This window comes from Prunus dulcis, chromosome 2 (assembly GCF_902201215.1).
Source record: "Prunus dulcis chromosome 2, ALMONDv2, whole genome shotgun sequence".
NCBI classification, from domain to species: Eukaryota; Viridiplantae; Streptophyta; class Magnoliopsida; order Rosales; family Rosaceae; genus Prunus; species Prunus dulcis.
This window is the reverse complement of record NC_047651.1, coordinates 92,916-115,559: the sequence shown is the minus strand read 5'-3', so window position 1 is coordinate 115,559 and position 22,644 is coordinate 92,916. Positions and strand designations below refer to the sequence as shown.

At 35.8% G+C, this 22,644-nt stretch overlaps 1 protein-coding gene across 3 annotated transcripts; it reads left to right on the top strand.

Moving 5' to 3' along the window:
• Positions 1 to 2,295: 2,295 nt before the first annotated feature.
• On the top strand, positions 2,296 to 22,195 carry LOC117617764 (myosin-12). 3 transcript variants are annotated; one of them, XM_034347292.1, is made up of 39 exons: positions 2,296 to 2,362; positions 11,117 to 11,260; positions 11,384 to 11,529; positions 11,649 to 11,805; positions 11,956 to 12,014; positions 12,137 to 12,296; positions 12,745 to 12,894; positions 12,986 to 13,122; positions 13,212 to 13,358; positions 13,736 to 13,837; positions 13,940 to 13,997; positions 14,075 to 14,176; positions 14,259 to 14,296; positions 14,609 to 14,735; positions 14,814 to 14,984; positions 15,059 to 15,190; positions 15,394 to 15,500; positions 16,069 to 16,129; positions 16,239 to 16,416; positions 16,483 to 16,688; positions 17,117 to 17,236; positions 17,379 to 17,477; positions 17,775 to 17,990; positions 18,368 to 18,507; positions 18,615 to 18,716; positions 19,047 to 19,155; positions 19,273 to 19,317; positions 19,435 to 19,494; positions 19,567 to 19,737; positions 19,836 to 19,988; positions 20,063 to 20,269; positions 20,344 to 20,493; positions 20,588 to 20,658; positions 20,767 to 20,866; positions 20,964 to 21,020; positions 21,130 to 21,186; positions 21,425 to 21,505; positions 21,602 to 21,684; positions 21,794 to 22,195. In XM_034347292.1, exons 2-39 carry the CDS (start codon positions 11,138 to 11,140, stop codon positions 21,915 to 21,917), a joined length of 4,506 nt encoding a protein of 1,501 aa, XP_034203183.1. In that variant the 5' UTR covers positions 2,296 to 2,362; positions 11,117 to 11,137; the 3' UTR covers positions 21,918 to 22,195. The 3 variants fall into 3 exon arrangements, with proteins under 3 accessions (XP_034203183.1, XP_034203181.1, XP_034203182.1); XM_034347290.1 differs by lacking the exon at positions 2,296 to 2,362 and adding an exon at positions 4,084 to 4,278; XM_034347291.1 differs by lacking the exons at positions 2,296 to 2,362; positions 19,273 to 19,317 and adding an exon at positions 4,084 to 4,278.
• The last annotated feature ends 449 nt before the right edge of the window (positions 22,196 to 22,644 follow it).

The following is a 22,644-nucleotide window of genomic DNA, read 5'->3' as shown; positions in this document are numbered from 1 at the left end:
GACTTAGGGGATTTGAAGTATTTCTTGGGAGTTGAAGTTGCTCGCTCGTCAAAAGGTATCTTCTTGTCTCAACGTAAGTATGTACTGGATTTATTAAAAGAAACTGGTATGTTGGGATGTAAGCCGGTAGAGACGCCTATTGTTGAGAAGCATCATTTGTGTTTGGATCCGGAACAGAAACTAGTTGATAAGGGTAGATATCAGAGACTTATAGGGAGACTGATTTATTTGGCTCATACTCGTCCTGATATTGCATATGCTGTGAGTGTTGTGAGTCAGTTCATGCATTCACCGAGTGTGGATCATATGGCTGCTGTTCTGCGTATCTTGACATACTTGAAGTCGGCACCTGGAAAAGGAGTCTTGTATAGAAAAAATGGGCATTTGAGGATTGAAGGGTTTACTGATGCGGATTGGGCAGGTGATGTAACTGATAGACGGTCTACTTCTGGATATTTTACCTTCGTTGGAGGGAATTTGGTGACATGGCGAAGTAAAAAACAGAAGGTGGTGTCACGGTCTTCAGCTGAGGCCGAATATAGAGGTATGGCTCAAGGAATCTGTGAAATCCTTTGGCTCCGAAAACTTCTTTGGGGACTTGGTTTTAAACCAAAGGATACCATGCAGTTGTTTTGTGATAACAAGTCAGCAAGAGACATAGCTGATAATCCAGTACAGCATGATAGAACGAAGCATGTAGAGGTTGATCGTCATTTTATCAAAGAGAAGCTTGAGAAGAAGATTGTATCAATATCGTTTGTGGAGTCAGAGGGACAACTTGCAGATGTTCTTACTCATGCAGTATGTAGTCGAAAGTTTGGTAACTCACTTGACAAGTTGGGCATGTGTGATATATATGCACCAACTTGAGGGGGAGTGTAAACGTGAGTTATTTAAATAAGTATGTAAATATATTGTGAATATTAGGAGTCCTTTATTAGGAAGGATTTATTGTTGTGTCCTTTATTGATTAGTGTTTTCTTGTAGAGTAAGGATTGTATGTGTATATATTTCAAGGAAGTAATACAATGGAAAATTACCCCGCAAAATTCTATTACGTTTCATTTGAGAGAGACAATTTGCCACCACCTCTCATGAGTGTGTGGGACCCTTCTAATATAAATTGGAAACAGCCTTGGTAAGCACGACTAATGATGATTAAAGTACTCAAATTAGCAAATTGTTAAAGAATGACAGTAAGAGAAATGAATAATGAGGAAAGTCTGGTTGGAAAGCATGCAGAGCAATCTCTACTTTATTTTTAGGGCCCCGAAGCCAAAGACCTTTTCCCATGCCAATGACCATCCACCACCGGCATCAACCGTCCCAGAGAAACCCTCTCTGTCCACTCCACAGCCCCTTCGAATAATGTACTTGAACAAGAAAATAAAGGAGCAACTAAAATTTCAAAGCCAGACAGGAGTGACTGGTGGGCGGGCATAGATTTTTAAAGCGACACGCCTTGGCCCTGCTTGTTTGATTGCCATTCTAATGAAAACTGTAGCCTAGGGCCCGGTTTGAATTTCAAAAGTTTAACCTTGACCTCTTTCTTTTATAGCAAGGTTCTTTAGTTTTTTATTTGTGTGGTTATTTGCATTTGTATTGGCTCTTGTAAATTGTAACTTGATGACATTTATACCTGAATTCTATCGTCTTTATCTTTAAAAAAAAAATTTCTCACTCTAGATATCTAATCTCAGAATAATATTCGATTGATTGGACTAATTGACTAAAGTAATGCTCAACGTGGTCCGATATGTTCACTCTATTAAAGCTGTTAATTTATGACAACAAACAACATAGCCATTTAAAATAAATAATCAAGCTAGAGTTTGTTTCTCACATGAAGTGAGGGAAAGGGAGCGAAAAGGGTGGCTACCGACTTTTTGCTTTATGAGTTAAAACCGCTGGCATTTCCATTGTTATTGAATTTTTTTCCAACATTCTTTGTAACTACAAGGATTGCAATCCACCATCCTAACATTCTTTAAGAACACCACTAATCTCTCTCTATCTCTCTCTCTCTCTCTCTCTCTGTGCGAACGATGTTCATCTATTTCTGCTCATGCTCATCCCCATATTGAAATTTGGATCGCATAGATCCTGACAGATATGGTATAAGCTTCTTTTCTCACGATAGTACTAGCTAGTTTATTCCTCAATGCATATTTCTGCCCTATCATTCCATTTTCTTAGAAAATATTATCTTTCTTGTCATTGTTGGATGATCCAGGGAACGCCGGTAAACATCATAGTTGGATCACATGTTTGGGCAGAGGATTCAGAAGTTGCGTGGATTGATGGCGAAGTTAAAGAAATCCATGGAAGAGATGTCACCATCATTACCACAAATGGGAAGACTGTAAGTTAACTCATCATCATTGGTACTTAAAAATTATGTCCGCAAGTTATTATCAAGTGCGGAACTATGAATTTTTTTTTTATGAGTGTATTAGCTAAATTTTTTTTGCTTAAAATCTAATAATTATTTTTTTATTAAAAAATTTACAATTTCTATAGTTTTTAATAAATAAAAGTATAATTAATTCATATAAATCATAGTTACACTGACTAATTTCTAATAAATTTTATCATAAAGAAAAAAATACATACTAAATACAACAACAAAAAATACATATTATCAAAATGAATATATGAATAGGTTGTGCTCTTTTACTTGCTTGGTTATGATGTAAAATTATAATATAATAACACATATACCAAAAGCAGAAGCAAAAGCACAATTTACTTTATAAAGACTAAATATATGTGAATAAGAAATTTAACCATTATCATGATAAGAATTAAATCTGATGTTATATCTGTTAAATTTATTTATTTATTTATTTTTTGCATCAATTGAATAAGCTTGAAAGTGCACAAATATAAATAATTAGATTAAGATATTGTACCCTTTTTAAAACCCTCTTCCCACCAAAAGAAAGCAGAGAAAAGAATATTTTATTAAACACCTCAAAAAGGCAACAAAGAATAAAAATAGACCGAAAACAAATAATATTTCCCTCTTGTGGAGGTCTAGTAGAAAAACAGAGAAGAAAAAAAAGTCTTGTGGAAGGAAGCAAACAATCGAACATGTAGCTTTCACGTTTATAGTACGGGTTTTGATGATCTACCAGTGGAAGGAAGCAAACAATAATAATCAAACCAAGCGAGCACACTGGACCATACAGATATAGGTTTATTTTTGTCTTCAAAACCTACCGGGCTACAGCCCATCGTGGCTGTTGTTCCATCCGTGGTTATTATTGTTTCGGATTCCATTGTAAATAGGGTGGAAAGTAGAGAGGGTAAATAGTAAACATTGCATTTCAATGATTCTTACTGTTTAGTTTTTAGATATTCTATAAAAAATCATCTTTACCAAAAAAAAAAGAAAAAGAAAAGAATCAGAAACAATTTAAGCACTCAATTAGATGGTTATTAGTCTTTTATTGAAGAATCATATTCATGTATTTGTTAGTCCCAAATAGATGTCTTAATAATTTTCAATTTGCTTGATTTTTTGCAAAGATGGTATATCATTAGAGACTTGAAAAATAGACGGTTTGGATTGTTGAAATTTTTTTTTTCATAGGAGACCCTGAACCCTAAATCCTCAAATCCCTCAATAGAAAGGGACTATACATATAGGAAAAAGTTTGGCTCCTCAAGCTACTCTTCAACTTTAAGGAGTCAATGTAAGAGTATGTGAGAAATCCCCTACCCTTCTAATTTTTTTCTTTTGATTGAACATCCCTTTAGTTACTATCACTTGTATTAATTTTTTTTTCTTCCTAATAGTTTGTGGTATGAGTTCATTGAAAATGACTAAGAAAATAATTTTAATAAAAAAAAATCTATATATGTAAAGTAAAATATAGAGAATAATGAAACATTCAAAAACTCTGAAAATACTCATAGTAAAGTGAAATATTAAATCACCACATTTAAATTAAAACAGGGCATAATTGTAAAAGAACAATTAGGCAGAACTTTTTGAAATTTGAAAAGAAAAGAAAACGAGGAGTTTTATGTAGTAACCTAAAAATCAATTTTAATAAAAAATAATAAGAAAACGAGGAGGCCGCCAGCTTTCTCCCCGCACCCACATCAAACCCCGACGGCAGTGTCTGATGACGAATCCAACACAACAACGACGACGAAGTACGACGATGATAATTAACGAGACCTACGAGTTCTCTGCGGCGCGATTCCTCGACTTCATCAACGACGGTGGCAAACCCAGAGCGCACCTCTGGTTCGACTATGCCCCATCTCGTACGTCTTCTCTATTCCCTATTTCCTATCATTCTTCTCCTCTTGTCTCTGCGATCAGTGAGATTGATTTTTTTAGTCCAATTCTTTGAGAAACCATTGGTGCCGGCGTGCTTGCTCTGTTATCTGGTGTTTGTTTGCTCGAAAAATTTGTTAGGTTGTAGTTGGTTCCCGAGAAGATTAGGAAGTAGAAAAAATCAATCAACCCAAATTGTTGAAAGCAATATTATTTTTTCTCAGCAATTAAACAATGTTATGGTTAAAGAAATTCTTGACTACAATTGATGAGAGTACCCTCCATCATCGGATGCCAAATGTTTAAGGAGTAATTATATTTTTGTTCACGGGTGAGTTTAGGGTGGAATTTAATTTTGGTCACTATTTGCATGTGTTAACAAATTAAGTAGGTTTTATACCTTCTTGTGTTGCAGTTTCGTCGAATTTCTTTGTGGAGCTCACTTTGTTCTAATCGGCTTTTGCCTTCTAGATTTCGACCAAAAAAAAAAAGGTCAAATGTTTAATTCTGTCAGTTTTATTAATTAAAAAATATTTTTTTAAATATTAAATTACAATTTTTTAATCCTCCTCTTTCTCTCTCTTTACCCAACCCCTGGAAGTGGTTGCATATGGCTCGGCCCTATATCGCTTCAACAGTTCCATTCTAATTGTAGCTTCATGACTTCTCAATGCGATCAATTTTCTTCCCTCTTATTTGCACACTAAAAACAAGTCGGCAAAGTACCGTTCTCCTCTACTTTTCACGACCTCTTGTAAATGAAAACTTGTATTTAGTTTCACTAACAAAAGAAATAATTCACCTCCGCTCTCTCTCTCTCTCTCTCTCTCTCTCTCTTTTACTGGGTTTGTTTAAATCCAAAACCACACCCATCTACCCTCCCCATCCCACTCCAACACAACCCAGAACCCACCCCCCTCCCTCTCTCTTCGGCTAGTTTTGTTTTTTTTGGTTTTTTTTTTTTCGTTTTCTGCGTTTGTGATGGCTGTGAGGAGGTGGGGGAGGTGGTGTGGGTGGTTGTTGAGAAGGATGAGAGAAGGGGAAGAGATAGAGGAGAGAGAAGGATGAGAGAGAGGAGAGAGAAGGTGGTGTGGCTTCTGGAAATTATCATGAAGCTCCTCCAATGGCTGTTAGAATTTGAGAGGTTGGGAGGTTATGGCTGCCAGGGGTTGGGTAAAGAGAGAGAAAGAGGAGGATTTTTAAAATTTTAAAATTATTTGTTTTTAAAATTTTAAAATTATTTGTTTTTAAAATTAAATTTTTTTTAATTAATAAAACTGACGGAATTGAACATTTGACCTAATTTGCTAACAGATGCAAATACAATGACCAAAATTGGAAATTGAAATTTTGGTGACAAATTAAATTCGACCCTAATCTTAGTGACAAAAAATGTAATTACCCAATTTTTAGTGGGATGAGAGTACTCTTAACACTTAATTACACCAATGCCCTGAAACTTCGGATCCCACTGTGCCCCCCCAAACTCAAAATAACTCACTTTCATCCATTGACTAAGGTTTGGTGATCCTCCTTGCCACTTTTGTCAACTCCATTTAGGGCATGTTTACATATCAGTAATAGGTATGGGAGGAAAGTGAATGATTTCCATTCCTGACTTTCCCCGCGTTTACTTGCAATCAAAAATGAAAAATAAGTGAGTCCCACCTCAAAATCTGTAATCATATCCCCTCAAAACTAGGTATCAGATCAACTAGAGAGGAGTAGTCGATATGATTCCCATTCTTGTTTTCCCTTAATAACTTCCAAAAGTACCCTTACCACTTTACCATAATTCCAAAACACCCCAAACCCTGAAAAAAATAAAAACTCATGCCAAGAACTTCCAAAAATGATTTCCTTTCCATTCCTATTTGCCTACCCTATCTATCAACATTATCTTTGAACGGGGCTCTTGTGGTTCATCTTGTTCAGCATATTGATTCCTCATGTTTACACCGCCTTACTGGTTTACTACAGGATTAGTTTGGTCTCCTTAGCCAATTTGAGAATTATATATGTGTTGTGGTGAAAATGTGCAAGACATTTTAGTAATCAAATTAATTTGGATTCTGATTCATGAAAATTAGTAAACAATAACAATGGGAATCAACCCCATTCCTTTGCTAATTCCACATGTTTAGTAAACAGCTTGACGAGAATGATTCTTCCCATATCGATTCGGTACTTCCCTAATTCCTAAATTCTCTGATTCCTTACTTTCTCCATTACTAATACGTAAACATGCCTTTAAAAGTCTGTTAACTTTAATGACATGACAGATGTGTTTTTATAATTTCATATACATAGATCATTATCTACCAATTAGGTGAGTGACGTGGCAAGTGGAGCCCACCTCCACATAGATAAAAATATAATTAAATATTTAATAATTAAAAATAACTAATAATTAAAATAAATAAGAAATTTTTTTTTTTCAAGTAATTAAAAACCTTACCCGGACCCCTCCTACAACCCATATCTGAATTTGGGTTTGTTTTTGTTGGGTATATTTGAATCGGGTTGGCTTGATTTTCGGGGCTTCTATGGGCTCAAACCTGCTTGTTTCTGCGAGAGAGAGGAGGTTGGGGAAGGGGGCTGGGTTTCAAACAACCCAGATTTAAAGTTGGGTGTCGAGGTTGGCCGGAGATCGAGAAAGGGAGGCTTGCGATGGTGGCAGGGTTCGGACCTAAGGTGGGATGGAGTGACAAGTTCGATTTTCTTATCTTTGAATCTGCAACCAACCAAAATAACAAACTAAAAAATTTAATTTAAAAAAACAAAAAACAAAAGGAACATAGAGATGAATTTAATTAAGGACCGAAGTTTCAGGGGGCATTGGTGTAATTAAGCCTACTCTTACCACTCATCCCCATATTTGAATAGCTAGTTAATTTAGAATTTTAAGTTTTAATTTGTGTTTATATTTTAGTTACTGTGATGGTTAGGATCTTGAGGCTCTGCATTTAGAGTTTATGCATTTACCTGCATTTAGCTTGTGTAAAGTTTAATTTTTAATTTTTCTAAATTTCCGTTAGAGTTGCCGTTTCCTCAAAGCCTCACTCTCTCTTCGGTCCTGTGTCTCTTTCTCTGCCATTTCACACCACTTACAAACAATCTCTACTACTCAATTTTGAAACCCAAATCAAAATCCCAAAGAATATATGGAATTTCATGGATGCTTTTCAACTTGGAATTTTTTGCAACAATTTCATAATTGAATTCATGGGCAATATTTCTAACGAAGACTTCGACTTGGCCTCGCCTTCCATCCCCATTCTTCCACAAGAAAATTAGCTTCTATACACAAAAATATACAGAAAAATGAAGACAAAATTATATAATACCGTAAAGATAATGCAAAAAATAAAAACCTACCTCTACTATCAAATTAAACAATGTTTAGTTATTTAACTCTAACCAAATAAATAGACGTTTTCAATAAACAAGGGAATGTTGGTGATAATAATCAACTGACTACACGAGTTCTGATTTGAATGAAATTTTACAAAGATGATATGAGAATCTAAAAATTAGACGATTACTGAATTCAACTGGCGCTTCATGTTGTTAGTTTAAATTTTTATAGGGTTAAATTATCTTTTTGTTTAAATTTTTTCAATATTATCATAAGTTTCATAGTATATATGAGTAGCACTATTGATTGTCAAATTTAAATTCTTTCTGATTTGGTTTATCGGTGTTATGCAAACAATTAGGATGAAGATATGTGAATATGCGGAATAATAATTGAACGATAAAGTAAAAACACCAACACAGAGAATTTAGCGAGGTTCGGCTAACTTTGTTGCTGTTGTGTTACAGAAAAGAACTCCCAGCAAGCCTATTTCTAATACATAGGTCGTGGGTTACTTGACTTGTTAAAATAAGATTCCTAAAACCTGTTGGAATAACGAAAGATAAATTATTTCCTAATCCTGAACCAATATGGATAAGAGAAACTGTTTCCTAATTCTACTAGGAAATTCTGCGCGCACTATTCCTTACCCAAATTGGAGTTCCCTAGAATCCTAACCCAACCATTTTGGTATTATGACGAGCCAAAACACAACATTGATAAATATGAATACTTAATAGATTAAAATGAGTTTGAACATGCTAAATAGGTTAAGCGTCAAATCTCAAATGAGTTAAACAAGTTAATAGGTTAACCTAAATAACAATGCAACCCAACCAATTTAGTAAACAGGTTACACAGGTCGTGTCATGTTACTTGTTTAATAAACGAATCGTGTTCGGGTTGGAGATTTCTAACTGTTTAATACCTCGACATGACACGACCCATTGCCACTCCTACATGAAATCCACTTTTTACCCTTTGAAAAAAGAAAAGAAAATTGCTACCCAATTACCCATGACCTCACAAACCCAACCTGTCCTCCCTTCTCCACCATAGACACCGGCCATTGTCATCGGTGGGACTTTGCGGAGTGTGGTGGCCTTGGGCTAGGTGTGGTCCCTTGGGGTTGGTCGGGTTTGGTAGATGGGTGGCTTGAGGTTTTCTGTTTTTGTTTTTTTAAGGATTTTTATCACAAGTTGTCCATTACTTTTTTTAAGTCCTCATTTTAGTCCTCAAACTCTCAAATTAATGAATGTGATCCTTCCTCTTTTGGTCTAGACATCGATTTGTTCGTTTATGTCTCATTCAGACAAAACTTTTGTTAAAATTGGTCACGTGTCATCACTTGATCAGCTTTATAGATATATTATAACCAACATATAGCTCATTTTAGTTCTAGTTCCGCGTTTTTGCTAAACAATGTCATATGCTCTCGAATTTGGGTTTCACATTTGGAGTTCATCAAGGAAAGCAGATAGCCTCATTGAGTGATGTAGGGCAGCGGCTATGAGCTGCTGTCCAGTGACCCAAATATACCCAAAATACAGAGAATAGAAGGATAAGGCAATATAATTGAAGTTGGAACGAAGATAATTGAGTTCTAGGGCAAAATCCCAATAGTAACTCTATAGACTAAAGTCTGAAATTATATTCATCAACAAAAACTGAATACAAGAGTCTAAATAGCCTATCGGAAGCATTTTTGCTCACCACTTTAATCTAAGGTGTACGGTGTACCCTCACCACCATTATCAACACTTTGACACGTGTCCATAGGCATAACTATGGTTCCATAAATACAAAGTAGAAGTTAACTATGGTTATGCATATGGACACATGTCAAGTGTTGAGAATGATGGTGAGAGTACACCTTGAGTTAAAGTGGTGAGCAAAAATATTTTCTTTATACTACAATACAGAAAACCTAATTGACATAGGAAACAAAAATCTAAACAGGAAATTAAGCAAAATCCTAGGAATAGGAGAACAAAAGAAGTAACTAATAATTTAAAGAAACTAGAACCCTAACCCAATTGACTAACGGGCCTAAGTACTTTTCGTGAGCCTTGTCAATGCTCCTGCATCAAACTGCCTTGGTTGGAAAAGACTGTCCTCAAGTCTAGATCGTCATCACCAAAGACTCCATGAGAAAACTGAACTCTTCCTTTCCAAACAAATAGATATTTTGAATATCGAACCACTCTGGAACACTTATGATTATTCTCTTTCATCATTGAGGAAAAGACGTGAGGTTTACCTTATCTCATGAATGGATAGGTTGTATTTTGATGAGAATACCGCTTTAAAGGTTGTGAGGCGACCAAGTTTAATGAAGATTTTGATGAAATGTGATCAGGAGGACCAAACTGATGTGTGGAGACCACATTGATTGTTTTGAAAGTTTAAGGACTCAAATGAAATCTTTGAAAAATTCAAGGACCATTCGTAATAAAACCCTTTTTATTATGATGAAAGGGGGCAAAAACCCCAAAAACAGCACAGCTAACTAAACACAGAACCCACCAAGTGAGTTCTAGTAACACCTAACAAGTCATCCCAGATAATAAAACCAAGCCATGGAGCATCATCAAAATTTCTAAAAATAAGTTTTATTTGAATTTTTTTTATTTTTTTAGATTTATTTATGGTTTTCATCTTTTTTTATTTATTTTTATAATCTTACTTTTTATATTTTTAGGGCTTTTGACAGAAATGGTCCATGAACTTATGCTCGAGTTCCATTTTGGTCCTCCAACTAAGTTTTTTACTCGAATGGTCCTCAAACTCTCCCATTTGTGTCAAATTGGTCCTACTGTAACAGTTTCCGTAAGTTTAAGAGATAATTAGTGCCCAAATTGACAGTTTTACCCCTCAATTTGAGGGAATTTAATGGCTGGACCAATTTGACACATGTGAAAGAGTTGGAGGACCAAAATGAAACTCAAGTATAAATTGGAGGACTATTTCGGTTAAAAACCTTTTTTTAAAATTATTGTTTTTAAAATTATAAAGCTTATACCAACGAGGGGTTAGTTAGAATGGTTAGGCCCATGGTTTGCTCCTATGTGGTCTGAGGTTCAAAATCCCAAAACGTACCTACCTAGCTATTTGCCAGTTTTCCTGCCACTTAAAAATTGTAGGGTTTGGCAAAAGAAAGCTTATTTAATCCATGCGGTGCTATATCAGTAGATTTGTGGGTGTGCAGCTAATGATTGCAATTTTTAGAAAATGAAAAATCCCATGTTGTATGTTTGAAGTCTTGCATTACAGTAGACCGTCCACCTTTCTACCATGTACCAATTAGGTTTTGGTTGGATTCTCTAATTCTATCATAATCTCTCCTTTGAATAAAAACGAACCTGATGTCATGTCCTCATGTCACACAAACCTAATTGTGATTTATCTTCAACACTTGCATAATAGGTACGTATACAGGCTAATGCTAGCATTTACTTCAATTTCAGATAGTTGCAGACATTTCCAGTATGTATCCAAAAGACACAGAAGCACCACCAGCAGGGGTTGACGACATGACTAAGTTGGCTTACCTCCATGAGCCGGGAGTCCTGCATAACCTAGCCTGTCGGTTTGCTCTTAATGAGATATATGTGAGTCAAGTCACTGCATGAATACGACATATGCATTGAATTTATTTAGCAATGCCCTTGAAAGCAGATAACATAGATGCCAAAAAACTAGTTGTCTGACAGTCGGTGATATAATGTGAGCAGACTTACACTGGGAACATTCTAATAGCGGTGAATCCGTTCCAGAGACTGCCACACTTGTATGAAATCCACATGATGGAGCAGTACAAAGGAACTGCTTTTGGGGAGCTAAGTCCACACCTTTTCGCTGTTGCAGACACTTGTTACAGGTATATAAGCCGTGCAAACTGGCTAATTAGATCCCATCATGTCATCTCAGACACCATGCTTAGTTATTCCCTAGCATTTGGTAAGAAAATAAAGTTAAATGACTAGTACCATTCACCAGGGCAATGATAAACGAACAAGGAAGCCAGTCAATTCTGGTTAGTGGGGAGAGTGGTGCTGGTAAAACAGAGACAACAAAAATGCTCATGAGATATCTCGCATTCATGGGGGGCAGATCAGGTACAGAAGGAAGAACAGTAGAACAACAGGTTTTAGAGGTCAGTTTCGTTTTTTCCTCTATTTGTATATTATAGGAAAATGCTTCATAACCCAACCTTCCTTTTCTTTCTAACAATTTGGTTCCTTATTATATACTGTGAGTACGTTGATTTATTTGGGATGAAGTGTAAATATTTCCACGTCTTCAGTCCAACCCAGTCTTGGAGGCATTTGGGAATGCCAAAACTGTGAAAAACAACAATTCGAGGTGAGATACTTGTTAGCTCTTTCCTCTACTAGATAGATTTCTCTCATTTCCTTTTTAAAATTTTTTCTATATTGCTTTCCCCACTTTCTCTTCAAACTTATAAAACATTATTCTTGTACCAGTCGTTTTGGTAAATTTGTAGAGATCCAATTTGATAACAATTGGAAAATCTCTGGAGCTGCAATTCGTACATATCTTCTCGAAAGATCACGTGTTTGCCAAGTCTCTGACCCAGAAAGAAATTACCATTGTTTTTACATGCTTTGTGCGGCACCAGCGGAGGTTTGTGTGCGATATTATATTCTTTTGTTGTTATTCTAGACTATACATTTTTAAATAATAATTACTGTATCAATGGTTAAGAGTAATAGTCTGGTAACATGCCGATAATTTGGTCTAGTGGCATCCAGTCAACATTCTGTTGGAGGAGGTCCTGAGTTGAATCTCATGGACTACAGTTGTTCAATGAATAAAAAACATTATGGCAACATAAATGTTAACCAACTAGGGAATCAATTAGCCATTTGATTATTATCGTGATTAAGTGTTTATAAAAATATTGTTCTTGCTATTTGTTTGATCACCGTTTAAAAACTATGGCATCAAGGGAAGACCACACATGCGATCCCTTTATATGATACATCCCATTATTTAAAAAAGAAGAAGAAGGGATCCCTCTTCCTCTATGTAGGTATGTTTGTCGTTATGGCTGACAAATGTTCTTTAACAGGATATCAACAGGTACAAGTTAGGGGACCCAAGAACATTTCACTATCTTAATCAATCCTCCTGTTATGAAGTAGCAAATGTAGATGATGCAAGAGAGTATTTGGAAACCAGAAATGCCATGGATGTTGTTGGGATCAGCCAGGAAGAGCAGGTAGTGACCCTCGCATCAATACAACTACAATGATGTAGTGATGATTTCCTCTAACCATATATATTATTAATGGAAAAGTTTCTTTCTTTAGGATGCCATATTCCGAGTGGTTTCTGCAATCCTCCATCTTGGGAACATTGACTTCATCAAAGGGGAGGAAGTTGATTCTTCCAAATTAAAAGATGATAAATCATTCTATCATCTCCAAACAGCCGCAGAGCTACTCATGTTAGAACTTTGATTGATTTTGAAATACCTGAATGAAGATTATCTACTCGTTTCTAATTCCTAGTGTCTTCCAACATGTTTTTCTTCAGGTGTGATAAGAAGGCTTTAGAAGACTCGCTTTGCAAGCGTGTCATAGTGACTCCTGATGGTAACATTACAAAACCGCTGGATCCAGACTCAGCTACATTAAGTCGTGATGCCCTGGCAAAGACAGTTTACTCCAGACTGTTCGATTGGTAAGTAAAATAGACTTATCCATTGTACTTGTATTCAGCATTAGTTGTTAGTATTTCCTTCTTGGCTGGGAGGAACAAGTGCTCCATTATGGAAGTTAAGAGTCTTAACTTAGTCAACTTTTGACCCAGGCTTTTATTGCCCCAAAAATGTGATATCAGTGCAACAGATCAGGAATCACAGAATACTTGTAGTCTGCAAACTTCTTTAAAGCCAACCTATTACAGTTTCTATTAGAAAACGCCTCGCCTTGCAGGACCAAAAATGCCTTGCCTCTACGCCTCCCCTTTCAAAACATTGGTTTGTAATATCATATTCTTATAAACTTACCTAACTTTATGAGGATTAACTACAGCTGGTGGTTCCTAATCTGTGGCAGGATTGTGGATAAGATAAACAGTTCAATTGGTCAGGATCCAAATTTGTCAAGCTTAATAGGAGTCCTTGATATTTATGGCTTTGAAAGCTTCAAGATCAACAGGTACATAATGGTAGAAATGATACAGCTTAACAGAAGAATTAAATGTACTGAAACAATTTTGCATTTGGACGTAAGGACCTAATCTAATGCTTTATTTGGTAGTTTTGAGCAGCTATGTATCAACCTAACAAATGAAAAGCTGCAACAACATTTTAATCAGGTAAACGGAATTTCTAGGTACACTTTAAACATATTTGTACTATGGTTATTTTATATAATAAGCATCTTCCACTGCAGCATGTGTTCAAGATGGAACAAGAAGAGTACACAAAGGATGAAATTAACTGGAGCTACGTACAATTTGTAGATAACCAGGATGTTTTGGATCTTATCGAGAAGGTATTAATTTTCATATAGCTCTTTCTTTGTAAAAATAGCAAAATTTATATAAATCTTTTATAACAAACGTCCTTACATGCAGAAACCTGGGGGCATAATTGCTCTTCTTGATGAAGCCTGGTATGTAACCTTGGTCCTCATGATACCATTGATATCTTATCTCTTACAACAGATAATCTAACTAATAAAATGGTTACCACAGTACTCAAGTCTCATCTGATTAATTATTGGGCACTTAAGTTTGAAGCTTCATTCAGCACGGTGTATAATAATAATACTTGTTCCCTGATCCAAAAAAAATACGTAGTCTCATATTGTTTCTTCTACCAGTGAAAATTAAAGAAAAGCTAAAATGCTTTTTTTGAAAATGGGAGAAAAAAGATCATGACTGCTGAACCTATGCATATATGAACAAGTTCATTTTATCTACAGTATGTTCCCCAAGTCAACCCATGAGACATTTGCACAGAAGATGTATCAGACATATAAAGGACATAAGCGCTTCAAAAAGCCAAAACTTGCTCGAACAGACTTCACAGTTAACCACTATGCTGGAGATGTAAGAAAATTCTTGAACAAATAGCTATACTGAAAGAAAAAGACATAGTTTCCCTTCATTTATCCTTCTAGTCAACAGGTCACATACGAAGCAGACCATTTTCTTGATAAAAACAAGGACTACGTAGTGGCAGAACATCAAGCTCTTTTAAATGCCTCCACATGCTCATTTGTTGCAAATCTATTCCCTCCACTACCTGAGGAGACGTCAAAACAGTCTAAGTTTTCTTCCATAGGTACCCGTTTCAAGGTAATCCACATTTTCATAAAGGTCTATTTGACTCTGAAGATGCAACTTGCTCCTGAATCAAAATTCACATGCAGCAACAACTACAAGCTTTAATGGAGACACTTAGCACGACAGAACCACATTATATCAGATGTGTTAAGCCCAATACAGTTTTGAAGCCTGGAATTTTTGAGAATGTCAATGTATTAAACCAGCTGAGATGTGGTGTGAGTAAAGTCTAACTTTTTTCACAGAATATCTTTACCCTTTCAAAAATATTTTTGAGGTTGTTTAAAAATTAAACAAAACAGAAAGAAAAACCCCCCAGAGGGAGATTTCCAGGGGAAGGGAGGGGTGGGGGCTGAGGCAGCAACCATGACCTGTTTAGGTTGCTTAATTTAATGATGTTTTTCCAATGGCACTTGTACAGGGTGTGCTAGAGGCTATAAGGATTAGTTGTGCTGGATATCCAACAAAAAGAACATTTGATGAGTTCCTTGACCGCTTTGGCTTTTTGGCTCCTGATATTCTGGATGGGTATAAATTGACTGGAATTGATTTAATCTGATTTTCTATTTGTCAATTTTACCTTCTTTATGTTGAAATGAAACTAGGACCTCTAGGTCAAGACTGAGATGACAGTGTTGGCATGAAGCTCAGGCCTTAACTTTTACAAAGATATTCATGTTGGCTTGATATATATATTTTGTCTCATTACTTTGTTGTTGTGTTTGGGGTCCATTGGGATTGGTTGCCGAATACGGCATTAGAGCTCTAGTTGCAGGAGGTTCTAGTTTGAAACATTTAGTTCTCATTCCCAACTTATTGTTACTTTGTAAGATGCAGAATGTGGTTGCACCTATATGTTTCACTATTACTGCATATGTCTGCCTCTCCGACTGCAGGATGGGGCAGCATGTTGGGTTGCCATTCATTATTGGCCCATTCCATAACGGCTTTAAGCGTCTGAGGTTCAGTAGTTGTTTAACAAAACTCACGTATCTGGATATAAGTGACTGTTTATCTAGAGCGTATAGTAATGCCACAAGAGATGATCATCTAATGCATTCACTACCTTGATGGTTACTTGCTTTTGCCTGTGCAGATCTGATGAAAAATCAGCATGTATTGCCATATGTGACAGGATGGGCCTGAAGGGATATCAGGTTTGTTTAGACATCAAACTATGGTGTGAAAATAAGACGCATTAGTGTTCATTGTCCCCCAAACTTTGTTCATGTTATGCACAAGTTCCCCACCAATGTTGTATTGCAGATTGGAAAATCAAAGGTGTTTCTTAGAGCTGGTCAGATGGCTGAATTAGATTCACGAAGAACGAAAGTTTTGGCTGATTCTGCCAGATGTATTCAAAGGCAAATCCGAACACATCTAACCAGAAAGGAGTTCATTGCCGTGCGAAGGGCTGCTATTCACATGCAGAAACTTTGGAGAGGTAATAATGGAGTGACAATTTGAAAGTTGGAATGACATGGTTTTTATCTCACACTTCCTCAAACAGGACAACTTGCACGTAAGATGTATGAACAGATAAGGAAGGAAGCTGCTTCAATACGTATACAAAAACATCTACGCGCTCACACAGCAAAGAAGTCCTACATAAAATTTCAGGCTGTATCAATAGTCATCCAAACTGGTTTACGAGCTATGGCAGCCCGAAATGATCATCGAAACAGGAAAAGAACCAAGGCTGCAAACATTATTCAGGTCATAAATGCTTTGGACTGGACAATCTACAGAAACTTCAATTTTATCGATGCATACAGAATTTTTTTGGCATTTGTGGGATATTTAAAAATGTAAAAGTAAATCTTAAGAGTACATAAAGAAATGCAGTTTAAGAATACTTATGAAGAACTTGATTGATAACTTAGGAAAATATTTCCAGTATCAGGATTAGAGGAATAATACTATTGAATTGTGCAGAAAATAATCAGACCTCTATTATTTATTTATTATAGAGAGAGCTAAAACCTACAAATTTTTTATGAAAAATTATGAAAATGCTGCATTATAAAGGTGGAGTATAGTACTACTTATGTCCGAGATCGGTTTATTTTCTGAGAAGAATCATTCAGTATTAAATAAGTTTAAGCTGATAAATTTTTGAATGCTGTCAATCTTTCTTCCGACAGACTAATTGGAGAAGATTTGAAGCTGTTTCTGAATATAAACACCAGCGAAAGGCAACTCTAACTCTTCAATGTCTCTGGAGAGCAAAGGTAGCGAGGAAGGAGCTTAGAAAGCTTAGGATGGTGAGCTTCAATTCTGTATAAGAAGAATCTACTTACTGCCCACCTATTATTAGCATTGAACTATGTCAAGAAAACCATATTTATCAAAATTAAGGAATCAGGAAGATATAAATAAATAAATAAATACAATTCCTTGATACAGGCTGCACGAGAAACGGGAGCTCTTAAGGCAGCTAAGGACATGCTGGAGAAGCGTGTTGAAGAGCTAACATGGCGACTGGACTTTGAAAAGCACTTGAGGGTATATATTCTCCTCCAATTTGGTTAACAAATAGAAGTATCTGCCTCTTAGTTCTATTTAGCACTAAAATTTTGATGCATTAATATTTAGAAAATACTAATTGATATGATGAAGAACACCCATGGTATTGCAATTGTTTTGGTATGTTTGGAATCAGTAACTTGGGTCATTTTAATAGAAGCATCTCTAGTCATGTTGAGTTTGAAATTTACCAGTCAAGGGAATAGTTGGAGAAATGTCAAACCTTGACACTGAGGATATAAAGTTGATTGTACATAATTTACAAACAACTTGCAGATTGATCTTGAAGAAACTAAAGGGAAAGAAATTGCAAATTTGCAAAATACTTTGCATGAAATGCAAACACAAATTGATGAAGCCCATGCCGCAATTATCCATGAGAAAGAAGCAGCAAAATTAGCTATTGAACAAGCTCCACCAGTCATCAAAGAGGTGCCAGTTGTGGACAACACCAAGCTAGAAATTCTGAAAAATCACAATGAGGAACTAGAGGTAATGCGGTACAACTTAGCTTCCAAGCATAAACTGAATGATAAACTTTAGAATAAAATTATCAAACCATTGTATATCGTGGAATTAAGAATATATGAACTATTCCTGTGAAATATTCATACAGTAGAAACAACTAGGTTTGAAGGGACATCTTTTTTAGAAGCCCAAAATTAAGCCTGTGGGCTCATGTCTAACAATGTGGTCTTTCGTAAAATGTCTAACAATGTCGTCTTTTTGGTCCAAAGAGTGGTGTACAATGAAAAGATAAATAAATAGATATATAGATAGAGAGAGGCATTAAAAGCAGAAAGCATATGTAGTGGGTGCATGTGTGGTGCATGTGCACGTGTTATATTGATTATTGGTATGAATGCTAGGGTGAGCTAAGTGAGCTGAAGAAGGAAATTGAGGGATTTGAAGAAAATTACTCTCAAGTTGAAAAAGAAAGTAAAGCAAGGCATAAAGAGGCAGAAGAAGCACAGCTGAAAGCAACACAGCTTCAAGAAACTATTGAAAGGTAGTCCCATATATTTGCTTTTTTATTTTTGTTATCAAAGCTAAGAAATTTCATGAATGTCTCTATCAACATAAACTGGGGTTGACTAACTCTTGTTTCTTAATCAGGTTAGAGTTGAACTTGTCCAGTCTCGAATCTGAAAATCAGGTGCTCCGCCAACAGGCTCTGGTTGCATCAGCAAATGAGGACTTCTCTGAAGAAATGAGAATGTAAGAATGCGCAATCTAGTAAAAGTTTTCACCTCATTGATAGGTGGAACCTTAGAAACCTATTTTTTCTATCTTATGCTTGAACAACAGTTTTGGAGATGATGGAAGAAAAATACAAGTGGTTGCTCTATCGTAGCAACTGAGTTCATTATGGTTGCTCAATCTAAATATGAACAATTTGACCTTTAAATGAATCATACTCATAAACAGCTGGTTATTATGGTAGAAGCACCAAATAAATGGATATTTAACTGGAATATTACTTCATCAAAGTTACAAAGATATCCAACTACCCATTGAGTACAATGCTAAGTATTCATGTTTGTCCAGCCTGAAGAGGAAGATCGCAGATTTGGAGTCAGAGAATAAATTCCTCCGCAACAAGACTCTAGTCATGGAGCAGAAAGCTACTCCAGAGAGGTTTCAGCCACAAGTAAAGGTATAGTGCTTTGCATAACCTTTTTCTTCCCATACCAAAAGATAAAAAAGAAACTTTTTCTTCTTTCATCTTCTTTTTCGGTAAAATTACTTCCTTTGACATTCTATGATGGTACAGCCTTTTGAGAATGGGAACGGGAAAAGGGAAGAGCTTCGGACCAAAGTATTACCAACTTTCCAGAATAAATTATTGTCAGAAATATTTCAAATAATCATAAGATACTTTAATTATCATCTGTTATAAACTTATCATCAACCTATAATGAAAATATGTTTTCAGGAGCCAGATCCTGTAGTGTCTCACCTTAGTAGACAAAGATCACTCACAGATAGGCAGCAGGTATTTATAAAGTTGAGATTATTATTATTATTTTAAAAAGCTTCTTCCATAACTCGCTACAACTATAAACAGGAAAGTGTTGATGTGCTTGTTAAGTATCTTGTGGAAGATAGACAATTTGACAAGAACAGGCCTGTCACTGCCTGTATTGTGTACAGAGCACTTCTTCAGTGGAGAACCTTTGAAGCAGAGAAAACAAATGTATTTGATAGGATCATTCACAAAATTCGGTCCATTATAGAGGTATTAGCCTTCAACCAACATGCATTAAGCTTGACCAGTTGGATGGGGTATTTATACTATTTGATTAACTCAATATGAAATTTGAAATGTTCTTGAAGACTCAAAACACTGTCAGTGATCTGGCATATTGGCTTTCAACAACTTCTACCCTTCTATTTCTTCTACAAAGTACGCTCAAGGCAGCCAGTGCATCTAATACAGCTTCATATCGTAACCGAACTCCTGCTACCATATTTGGTAGAATGGCACATGTAAGCTTTCACGCACAAATTTTTTAGCATATTGAAAACCATGTGACACAGTAATGCAAGAAATACCATGCCAGGGTTTTCGTTCATCTTCTATGAGCACGGGAGTTTCAAGTGGCTACAGTGGAACGATGGGAAAGCCAAATGAGCATTTAAAAGTGGAGGCTAAGTACCCAGCATTATTGTTCAAGCAACATCTAACTGCATTTGTTGAGAAAATATATGGGACCATCCGTGATAGTCTAAAGAAAGAGATTAGCCCATTCTTGAATTTGTGCATTCAGGTGAGCATCTTGTATAACCGAGAATATGACATGACAGATTGAACCATGAAAAAGTTCTTATTTAACATCAACAGGCACCAAGATCTGCAAGGGGCAGGTCGATAAGAGGCTCATCTAAAACTATACATTCAAATATAAGAGCAAGACAACAGGCATCAAATATGCACTGGCAAAGCACTGTCAACAAGTTAGATCAAACCTTGGGTATTTTGTCTGTGAACAATGTAAGCTTAAATTTAATTTAATTTTCAAGATTCTTGTCCATCTATTATATAAATCAGTATAAAGAATTTCTAGAGTTAACTGCTGCAACTTCAGGTCTCTCCCATGATCGCAAGGAAAATCTTCATTCAAGTTTTCTCATTCATCAATGTCCAGCTCTTTAACAGGTAAACAAAGTTTGATATCCACTCATTGCTTTAACCATTTGACTAGGATCAAAGTTTAGCTACAATGCATCATTAGTCCTAATGAATTTAATAAATCCTTGGTGGCAGCTTATTGCTTCGTCGTGAGTGCTGCTCATTTAGCAATGGAGAATTTCTGAAAGCAGGTTTGCTTGAATTGGAAAACTGGTGTCTCAAAGTAACAGATCAGGCAAGAAAACTGTCTGTGGTCTAACAAATGCTGACAAAATAATATAAGGAGGAAATGAGGAAAAATTATTTACTTATTTACTTTTCTACTTTTACAGTTTGCTGGATCATCCTTGGAAGAGCTTCAACACATAAGGCAGGCTGTAGGATTTTTGGTTTGTTTCTTGAGCTTACATCACCAAGCCAATATTCCGTTGTTACTTTCTTAAATAATTATGTGAAGGAATTTACATTGCTTTATGAAAGTATTCTTCATTCATGCAGGTTTTGCACCAAAAAACTCAGAAATCAGTGGATGAAATCACAAATGAATTGTGTCCGGTAACTCCACCAGTCTTATATCATATGAAAGAAATTCTTTATTTTAGTTCTCCTCTTCACTTCTTTTAATCTTTTATTTTCATTTTGGAGATTGAATCCGTTCTGCAAAAGTTCTTTTTTTCCTTTGGCCAAACTTTTATAACATTATTTCAGAAAGAGAACAAGGAATATGATCAAAGAATTCCAATATAGTGAACTGAGGACTTCCTGTTAATTTAGTTTACACTTCATTAATCAGATACTGAGCATCCCTCAAATATATCGCATTGGAACAATGTTCTGGGATGACAAATACGGAGCGCAGGGATTATCTGCAGAAGTGAGTGTTCAGTAAATTGATTTGTAATGAGCATGCTAGAATACGCAGTTAACTATGTATCCCATTGTTTCTCTTTCCGGGGATTTGTTGCATTAGGTTATTGGCAAAATGAGAGTGTTGATGGCAGAGGATTCAATCAACATGCCCAATAATTCTTTCCTGCTCGACGTCGATTCCAGGTAATATTCTAGTCATTAACTTCTAAACCTGGTAATGTATTGAATTCAGCCCCGATTCTCTAGCATGGTAAAAATTAACTGAAGATAGCGTTGCAAAATTGGTTTGCAGCATACCTTTCTCTATTGAAGAGATGTGCAGATCCTTTGATGATATCAGCCTATCTGATATGAATCCGCCAGCCATCCTCCGACAAAGATCTGACTTCCAATTCCTGTTGCAACAAACGGATTGAGGCTACTTGATATCTTTCTAAATTCACATGGTCAAAGATTGGGAGCGGACGGTTATATTTCCATTTGTCTTTTGCTTCTGAGAGATGGAATGTTCAGAATATATTTTTTGGTCTATGATAGAAATTTAGATCATGGTCTCGCAGTTTTCTTTTGCTTTGCTTGAATCTAAAGGAAAGAGCAATTGGGAGTTAACCCTCTATCCTCCAATTTGTGTAATGTGCAGGAGAAAAACAATATTGTTGTCATGTACTGTTACCAATACCAACTTTTACCCCCACTGATATTACACACAGGACAGCGTCTCCAATGGGAAGATCTAAATTCAGAAAGGTAAAACAAAGGTTAGGCACAGGTCGGATGGGCTGGTTTTTGGCCTAACCCACAAACCGAACTGCCATGTTCAGTTTTAAGATTTTCAAAACTATAAGTAGCTTGTAACTCAAATGGTTAAGAGTAGTTTATCCATGCACATGAAGTTCACTGTTTTTATTTTATTTTATTTTTATTTTATTTATTTTTTTTTTTTGGGACAACATGTCCAGTGTTCAAATAATCATTTCCCAATATTACTTGTATTAAAAATATATATATATATCAAATCCGAGACTGATTATATCTATATCTATATATATAAAGCAAAAGGCAGAGAATGGTGAAACATTCAAAATACCAGAAAATGCCCTTGGTTAATACAAACATTACAAATTGAAATTATTAATTAAATGA

What these genes read in the sequence shown, in the direction of transcription:
- LOC117617764 (XM_034347290.1), top strand. An exon ending in TACTCCAGACTGTTCGATTG is followed by an intron (nt 13,359 to 13,735) that starts GTAAGTAAAATA and finishes AATCTGTGGCAG; the next exon opens with GATTGTGGATAAGATAAACA. An exon ending in TCTTGAATTTGTGCATTCAG is followed by an intron (nt 20,270 to 20,343) that starts GTGAGCATCTTG and finishes TAACATCAACAG; the next exon opens with GCACCAAGATCTGCAAGGGG.